This window comes from Rousettus aegyptiacus, unplaced genomic scaffold (assembly GCF_014176215.1).
Source record: "Rousettus aegyptiacus isolate mRouAeg1 unplaced genomic scaffold, mRouAeg1.p scaffold_m13_p_3, whole genome shotgun sequence".
In the NCBI taxonomy this organism is placed as follows: domain Eukaryota; kingdom Metazoa; phylum Chordata; class Mammalia; order Chiroptera; family Pteropodidae; genus Rousettus; species Rousettus aegyptiacus.
In genome coordinates, this window is record NW_023416306.1 from 154,522,792 (window position 1) to 154,531,905 (window position 9,114).

At 54.9% G+C, this 9,114-nt stretch overlaps 1 protein-coding gene across 1 annotated transcript; it reads right to left on the reverse strand.

Annotated features, from left to right (window-relative positions):
• Nucleotides 1–929: 929 nt before the first annotated feature.
• On the reverse strand, nt 930–5,091 carry IRF2BPL (interferon regulatory factor 2 binding protein like). The gene has a single exon (XM_016156654.2). The coding sequence runs from the start codon at nt 4,110–4,112 to the stop codon at nt 1,755–1,757; it is 2,358 nt and encodes a 785-aa protein (XP_016012140.2). The 5' UTR covers nt 4,113–5,091; the 3' UTR covers nt 930–1,754.
• Between the last annotated feature and the right edge of the window lie 4,023 nt (nt 5,092–9,114).

A 9,114-nucleotide genomic window follows, 5' to 3' on the forward strand; every position in this document is an offset into this window, starting at 1 on the left:
CTACTCTTGTTCCATTTGCCTCCCAGGAAAGTACAAGGTTCACACCAGGGTTGTTTGCCTTCCCCGAGCTCTGGAAGGGCTCCAGTCTGGTCTCCACCAAGGGGGCTCAGGGCATTATAGGACATTCCTGTCCCTAGTCCCCTTCCCCACCCTTCCGTACTGCAGAAACGCCACCAGAAAAGTCGATTAGATGAATAATTGCATTTCGCCGCCAGTGAGAATGGGTTTTATTTGGTGTCATAAGTGACCTTTGCTCAGGAACTGGGTTCGGGTTGTTTTCTCTTCCCCATTCCTCATAACTGTCTTCTAAGTGTACTGACTTTAGAAAGGCATATCAAAAAGGAGGGAGAGAAAAAACGTGTAATGAATGAGGTGAAACTGCTTTTCCAATGCATCAGCTAGAAGCTGCTGGGAACTCTCCTGGCTGTGTAGTACATGCGTGTCTCCCAGTTGCCCACACCCCTCCTGCCTCCACTAACAGCTCTTAACTCTGTGGCATTTTGCTTTAAATGTGCAATCACAGTGATTTCTGCCACATCTAAGAGGCGAAGCACCCTAGTTTTTTCCCCCCACTTGCAGAAGTGACAGCTGCACTGGGTATTAGCATATACTCAGGGCCACAAGGCAAGGCACCAAAATCCATTCCTGACAATGCCACTTGCAGCTGGGGCAGCCTATCTGTAAGAAAAGAGAGATGCTGAAAAGTAAATAGAAATCACTTAGTCAGCAACTGTCTCAGCCCCAGAGGTGAATGTAAATAGCCTGGTACCAAGGGGGAGGGGTAGTCAGCCAGCACAGGGCCTTACAAGATGCCATCTCTGGGGGCTTTCAAAGGCACCAGCATTTATGTTCTATGTTGGAGGTAGGGCTTCCCCGTGTTGGAGCTGTGTGGTCTTACCCTTAGAAAAACACACTTGCTGACTCAGGGCGGAATTAATATCAATTGAATTTATTACAAGTTACTAAGCTCCAAGGCACATTACAGTGTTCTGTTAACTACAGAAATGTATAAAGGACAAACAGAGCAGATTCTCCATGTCTAGCATTTCGCTCTACTGTTCAAAAGCATCCGTGCATCGATAAAGCAAAAACAAAACAACACGTGAAGATCCAACACATTCAGGTCAGTAGAAACAAACCCAAACATTTTCCCTCACAAACTTGCAACAAAAAACACCCCGCCCCCCCAACACCCCCCTTACCATTTTGCCAACGAAACAAAAACAAAACAAAACAGAACAAAAATAAAGTGAAGACTTCAACACTTGGGGCTGTTTAGAAAGAAGCTGTCACCATTTTATAGCATCGTTTTTTTAGGCAGCAACACTGGCCTTGGCAAAAAAAAAAAAGTCATTTTCTTTTGTGTTTTTTTTTCCTTTCAGAGAGTGCATAACATTTACAAAAATACACACCAGCAGCAGTCGTTGCTAAGGGCTATTAATTCTGTACCTAGGCAAACACTCTGCCACCAAATAAATGCTAACAAATATGATGCAAATGACCCAACCAATATTATACTGCTTAACACAAACCAGCTTATCCTTCAAATGAAGAAGTTACATACCTTTGTTTCAAAATATAGAAACATACGACGAAAATAATGTCTATACATAAGACTAACTTTTTGCAGTTTGTTATATTCACAATTCTACATCTTGGGGGTGAGGGAAGGGAGGGTCGATGTGGGTGGGGGGAGGGGCCCTCTGGATTGGAGAGGAGATGGTCTAGGGCAAAGAAGGTGGCTGTCTTGTGGTTCAAGGGTCTCTCTCCTTTTTCACTTTAACATCCCCAGCTAAGATCGTCGCAATTTCGCCCTGCATGAAGGCCCAAGGTACATTCGACCCTACTAAGGGGCATTTCTCTCCGCTGGGGCAGTATACCTCGCCGGTGGCCCCCTGGGCCTTGATACTCTCTCTAGAGCAAGGGAAGCAGAATTTGTGGCTGGGAACGGATGGGCACTGAACGAAATGCGTGTCCTCCAAACGTTCGTGGCAAATGGTACAGCACAGGGGCCCACTATTGGCCATAGGGGAATCCGGAATGTTTTGGGGGTGCACTTGGTCCATGCCTGGGTGAGTGCTAGGCGGCGGGGGCGCCACCTGCAAATTCAGGTCCCCGTTCCGTGAAGCCAAGCGGCGCTGCCCAGGCACAGAGGCCGGCGACACCGGGCTACTGCTGTTGCGCCGCGCGGACGCAGTGGTGGAGTGCACGGAACTGCCGTCCTTGGGCGAGTGCGCGGTGCCGAGAGTGTCTGCCACCGACATGAGGGCCGCCATGGGGGACGGGCCATTCTGAGGAGCCGACTCAGGCGGAGTGGTCCGGTTGGAATGGGGTCCCAGGGTTGGAGGCGGAGGGGGCGGGCCCCCGGCCGCATGCCCTGGCGCCGCAAAGCCCCCTGCAGTCATGGTGAGCTTTAGTGCCTCGCTCTGGTTCGCCATCCACTGCTGCCTCTGCTGCTCCTCGCCCAGCTTCAGCGCGCCCTCGGCGGAGTCCGGAGGCTCAGGGGACGCCTTTCTCTTGCGCAGACTTGCAGCTGCGCCTCGGCCCGAGGGGGCGGCGGGCGGCAGGGCTCCGGTACCCGGGGGTGCGCTGGGGGCGCGACTTAGACTCACCAGCGCCGTGGGCAGCATGGGGCAGCTGGCGTCCAGGTAGGGCTGGGGCAGCATGTCGGCGCCGGGCACGCCCTCCTTGAAGAAGCGCACGGCCTCGGGCAGCAAATCTCCAAGGAGGCGCCAGTCTCCGGAGCCGTGCTTCTTCTCGTACTCCAGATACTTGAAGCCGGAGGACAGACCCCGGCCGAAGTCCTTCATACAGTCCTGGTACATTTGCTTGGCCACCCCAGAAGCGCTGGAGTACACGTTGCCCGAGCCCGTGGGATACTCAATGAACAGTTTCAACTCGTAGTCCATGCCAGGCTTGGAGACAGCGTCGAAGGCGAAGACGCGGCCCAGCAGCGAGTGGTCCTTCTTGAAACGCACCTCGTAGGGCGTGCAGCCAGCCAGCGTGAGGAGCGTGTCGCGGACCATCTTGGGCTTGTTGGCCCACTCCTCCGCGCGGTTGCGCAGGCTCTCGCTAAGCTCGGCCAGGGCCTCGGCGTTACGCTGCTTCTCCTTCAGCTCGCGCTCCTGGTCGGTGCTCGACACTGAGCCGGGCCTTTTGCCACCTGCACCCACGCCCACGTCGGCCACAGACGACGAGGTCGAAGACGACGCCGATGAAGACGCGGCGGATACGCCTGGCGCGCCCCCGAGACAAGCGGGGCCCCCAGGGGCCCCTGGGGGCGCGGGCGTCGGGGGCCCCCGGCTGCCCAGGCCATGGGGCGGCGGTGGGGGCAGTACGGCGGCGCTGGCCGGACCGTTAAGCAGCGTCTGCGGCAGCAAGTTGGGGGGCACGGTGAGCTGGGGGCCTCCGCCACCCCCCGGGTTGGGCAGCCCCGTCACTAACCCACCGTGCGTCCCGCGCCGAGACGCCACCGACGCCGCCGCCGAAGACGAGTTGGGGCTCTGGCGGTTCAGCTCCGGGGGCCCCTCCTCTGGTACCGGCTTGGGGAAGCCGTTGGGGCCCCCCAGGCCGTTGGGCAGCCGCGCAGCGTGACTGCTGCCTCCCAGACTCACCGGCGGTGGCGGGTACTCGAAGCGGCTACGCTGTTCCACCGCGGCGGCGGCGGCGGCGGCGGCGGCTGCGCTCAGGCCGTAGCGCTCCAGACCGGACGGGGCCGCCAGCACCGCAGGTTTGCTGGAACCATCGACGTGGTTAAGCTGTTGTGGCTGCGGCTGCGGCTGCGGCTGCTGCTGTTGCTGCTGCTGCGCGGCGGCGGCCGCCGCCGCCGCTGCCGCCGCCGCCGCCGCCGCCTCCTTAGCCGACAGGGCCACCGTCTTGACCCCGACGGGCGGCGGCGGCCCGGGGGAGCGGCCGTCTTGGAAGCAGCCATGCGCCCGCTTCAGCTGGCGCGCGGTCTCGATCACGAACTCGATGCGGTCGGCACCCTCGTAGTTGACGCAACCGCGGCATACGGGTTCCGAGAAGTCCCAGATCATGGCCCAGGGCATACGAGGCAGGTCGCACAGGTAGCAGGACTGTCTCCGGGACGAGGACACCTGCGCCGCCGACATGATCCCAGCCCTGGAGAAGGTAGGCCCCCGCCCGGGCTGTCTCCGCGGCGCCTTCTCCTCCGAGAGGACTGGCCGGCTGGGGAGGGAGTCCGGCAGCGGGGGAAGAAGGGGGGGGCGAGAAAGTTCTGCCCCAGGGGCTGGAGGGAGCGCGAGTCTCCACCGCCGGCGCAGCGCCTCTCCGCGGGGGCTCCACCAGCCGAGCGGCGGAGTTCAGCACGTTCCTCGCCCCCACCTCCTACTGCGGCTGTCTCGTCGGGAGGGGAGCTCAGGCGCCTTCTTCCTGGTGCCGCGGACCCTGGCTGGAAGCTTCAGGCCCGGGGGGAGGGGGCGAGGGTGCCGGGTGCTGGCCGCCGTTGGCTCTTGGCCCCCTCCCCGGAGAGGCTGGTGCGTGAAAGCTCGAAAGGGGCTGTCTCTTCCTCTCCCCTGAGGGGGGGTGTCCCCCTACGAGCTTCGTCCTCTACCTGCCAGGCTCCCTGGGGCGAGGGCTAGAGGATTCAGTGTCACCCGGTGCCCGGGTCCAATCTTGCTGAAGTCGCTGCTTCCCCGGAGGGCCGGGGGAGGGTGGGGGAGCCGAGAGAGGAGCTTCTCCCCTCCTCAGCGTCGGCTGTTCCGCTGGCGGCGGCTGGGTTTGCACGGCCGGAGGGAGCCGCTGCGGCCACTGCTTCCAGGACGCACGAGAGCAGGAGAGGAGCGCACGCACGCAGGCTCCCGCCGCCCCCAGGCCTGGCCCGCGCCCCGGCCGCCGCGGCTGGCGGCTCTCACGTTGGCTGCAGGGCGCTCACGCGGCGCCTGGGCCCGGGTCGCATCCCTTCCCGCTCGCACTCGCCCGGAATGTGGGGTTGTGATTGTTACTCTACGTTCCGGAGGCGCGTCTCGGCGCTCCCGCTCGCGCTGCAGCTCGCGCTGTCCCCGGCTTGGCCGCGCGGGATGCCGCCCGGGCGGAGCGCTGACGTCACCGCCATGCTCTGCACCACTTCTCCCCCCGCTTACACTTCCTCTGTGGAGCCCACTTGTTGCTCGGGAAAGGCGCATGCGCGGCTGGACGCCCAGATTCCTCCCTGTCGGCCCCTCCTCCACGCCTCCGCCCTCCCCTCCCCCTTCGCCGTGTGTGTACAACAGCTGAGGCCCGGCGAGCTAATGGTGGAAGTCCAGCGCTGGGGGTGGAAATTAAACAGACGATGACCTTTCCTTTCCCCGCCCGGCTTTCCCAAGTAAAAACGCATTTAAAAACCACAAGCGTCGTTTCCGATCCTGCTCCCCACCCCACCCCGGCAGTGAATTTTAATGTTCTGTTTCAAATTTTTGTTATGAATTTCATGTAGGGCATTACCCTTTTCGTCTGCAATCAAACCTTTCCCTCCACCCCCGGTATAGATGTTGCATTCATTGCTACCACTAATGCTGAAGCACCTGCAAAATTAGCTGTTTTCCAGTCTTCCAGAAACTGCCTTTTGTTTTTGTGTCCTGGTCCAGGAACCTGAGCTTCAATGAAGGAGCTAAATGAATTCGGGGTGAGCTACCCCTTCCCCCAGCCTCCGTCTAAAAATTTTGGCTTAATGTCTAAAGAAGCTACGAGCACCCTGAGGCCTTTAAGGAAAACTAGCTGCGCACAGCTGCAGTTGCGGGTAGGGGAGGTGCTGGAGAGGCCAAACAGGTGAGTGGTTTTTCCGGCTTTGATAAAAGAAGGCAGGGGCAGCATTTAATGATAGTGATATCTCTTTGTAAAGTACGGTGCAGTTTACAAAATTCTTTCTCACGTGCTGTGATTTCATTCCATAGTGACCCAGAAGGCTGAGCAAGGCCATGATTTCTGTTACAAAATCATTGCTCATCATTATTGCTTGCTACAGAATAGTTATGTTGGTTATAGCTCTAGTTGGGAGCATTTCAACTAATTCTGCTAAGTGTTGGGTCTGTTTAGGAATTTTGTTGTTTTGTTTCCCTCATGAAAATTGAGATAATCTTGTGTAAGGCTGGAGAAGGAGAGGCAATATACTGGGATTTCAGGTTCTGTCTGGCAGGTCAGAATGGAATTTCCTCCCCATCAGTTATAGTAAGTCCTCACTTAACATGGTCAATGGGTTCTGTGATCTTAAGCAGAAACCAGTTTTACCATAGGCTAATTGATATAAATGAGAAGTTCCTACAGCATTCTACCAACATCTGTATTGTAATGAAATGACCTTGAAAGAAATGCCATTATTAGAGGACTTGCTGTACTGGCTTCGTGACCTTGAACTAGTTACTTGCCCTTATATAATCTCTTTTCCATCTGCAAAATGGGATCATAGCTCTCAAATCATTAGAACTGTTTGAAATTTCATTTTGTGTCGTAATAGGACGTAAATCACTGAGACTTGCTGTGAGCCAGACATTGCTGGGTGGTTTACTTACATCACCATTAAACCCTCAGATTATCTACAAGGTAAATTCTATTATTAACTCTGTTTTATGGGTTCAGAATGTAAAGATGTTAAATAACTTGCCCAAGGTCACACAGCCATTTGAGATGGAGCTGGGATCTGAATCCAGTAAATCTGATTTGAGATGTGGCTTTAACAAACTTAGATTCTCCGAAGTAGTTTAGGGTGCTCCAAATTTCCATTGGCCCACTGCTTCTTCGTTATATACAATATCCTGTAAAGTCCAATCCAAATACACCTTCATAACCAACCCTCATCCTCCCCTTCCAAGCAGATTGTGCTACTGAGTTCTTTCATATACAGAAATTGTGAATCTGCCCCTGCCACAGACTATAACATAAATACATCGTATGTGATGCAGAGCAGAGTCAGGCTCACAGGAAGCTGTCAGTAAGTGTTGGTTATTATTAGTATTGATATTAAGGTTTCTACTATTGCAAAGTTAACACGTGAATGTACTTTGTAAATTGCTTTAAATGTAATCTTACTATTACTACTGTTAACTGCTAAGTATAATAAAGTTCAGTTGAAGCAACCAGAAACATGTATTTTTATTTTGACACGACCTTCAGAGCCTGTTCCCCCTTCCAGCATTCCCCAGCACCCAATCTCCCACTCATTGTGGGCCCCTAAGTGCAAAGGAAAGGGGAGTTTTTAAGGATAAAAAGAAAAGGGGAAAGGAAGACTCCTAGGGAGCCCCTCTTTCATCTCAAGGCAGCCATATTTCTGTTTTTGCAAAACAGTGAGCTCACTGTGCACTCCCCAACAATAATAAACTTTCCCTGGCCTGGCTGGCTCCGGGCAGTGATTCCTCTGTAAAGAGCTGCTCCAGGAGCCTTGCCTAACCCTTCCAGACTTCAGCTCTCCCCATACCGCAGCTACCCTGGAGTGAGTCAAAACATAGGGCTGGGAAATGGAATGACATCCCTATCAGCCCAAAGCTTGGGCTCATTAGCTTTGGCTAGGCTGAGTTGCCCACTTCTTTACATTTACATTTATTCAGTTTATCCCTTTATTAAACCAAAAATACTGAGAACTAGCAGCTTAGCCCCAACCCTCTAGCCAGGCTGCTAGAGAAAGCAAGTTGGATTCTGTCATAGTGTTATGTTTGGTATGCACGCACACATATGTCTCCATCTTGTCTGTCTCTGCCCTGATAAAAGAAGATATATATATAAAATACACATACACATATACATATATAAAGACAAGTGTGGGGTGTCTTCAGCCACACTGAGTTAGAAATAAACACGCATTTAAACAAGCTTCCATACAGTCTCATAATCCTTTAATTTAAAAAGCATAGCTCTCTTGATACTCTTCCTGCCCTCAAAAAATCACCATCATTTACGGTGATAAATTTCATCTGAACTGCTTGTCTGAGATAGTCGTCTGGGGATGTCTCTGGTACTGTGAGAGGCAAGAACACAAATGTTTTGGAGACAGATTTTCCCTTGCAGGAGAATCCCATGTGACAGTACTGAGTCCACAGGGGAAAGGAACAGGCGTGGTTGGGGCTCAATCTACGAAACCAGGTGGAGAGCGCGGCAGTACTCTGGTGGTGAGGTCTGCAGACTAGCAGACCCAGGCTCAACCAGGCATATGGGGAGATGCCCGCAGTCCTCCCTAAAGTTCCTTTCTACAGTTGTTGTCTCACCCCAGCTTGCCACCTGAGCTGGTACCCTCAGACACCCCCGCCCTGAACTGGAGCACAAGGTCAGCCCTCCACTTGGCCTTTCCAGAGGCCACAGCCCAATGTTAGGGGTAAGACGGTCGCAGAGTGCCCACGGAATTCGAAGCTCCCTGCAGTCAACCCCCTGCTCCCCCTCCTCCCGCCCCTTAAGTTTCGTGGCAGTGATGGGTCGGGCTGGGGACTCCAGCCTGGTAACCCTGCAGCCAGCTGGGATACCTTCGAGGAGGCCCAAGCTAAACCTCACATAACCCCGCTGCAACGCTAGTGGCCAAGCACTCGCGCAAGAGAAAGCCCTTTTTTGGTAACAGCCCCGCGGTAAGCAAGACCGGGTTCTTCAGCCTGCTAGAGCCTCATCGCCTGTTGAGTAGATGAAAACAAACGTCTGGGTTGGGCGCTCCTCTGATTCTCCAAGAGCCCCTTCCCCCACATGTCAGTAACCCCCCAGGGCTGTGGGGGGTGGAGGAATCAAGTCAGCCAGGTAATTTACACATTTACTCCCAGGCCCTTCCGTGGCGGAAGTATTTGCCTTTTCCTAAAGGATTAATTCTGGTACTAAAAAAAAAAAAAAGTATTAGTTTGGGCCAGGGCATAGGGTTACGCAAGAGCCACTCGAGCGTGAAATCCCAGGAACAGCGTGATTCGCTAAGAACCCCGGGGGAGAGGAGACTGCGTTGCCAGCCAGGACCTGCCCAGCCTGGGGCTCGCGAGCGGGCGGCCGCTCGGTGCAAAATTGGGTGGAAGGAAAAGTCGGACGGAGTGGTTGGCGCTGGCACAGCGGCCAGAGCCCAGAGCGAGCGATCAGATCTCTGACTGCTTTCTTCCTGAAGGGGCGGGGAGCAGGGAAGCGAAGAAAGGCGAGCAGGGCGGGGAGTCGCGTCTGGTTCCT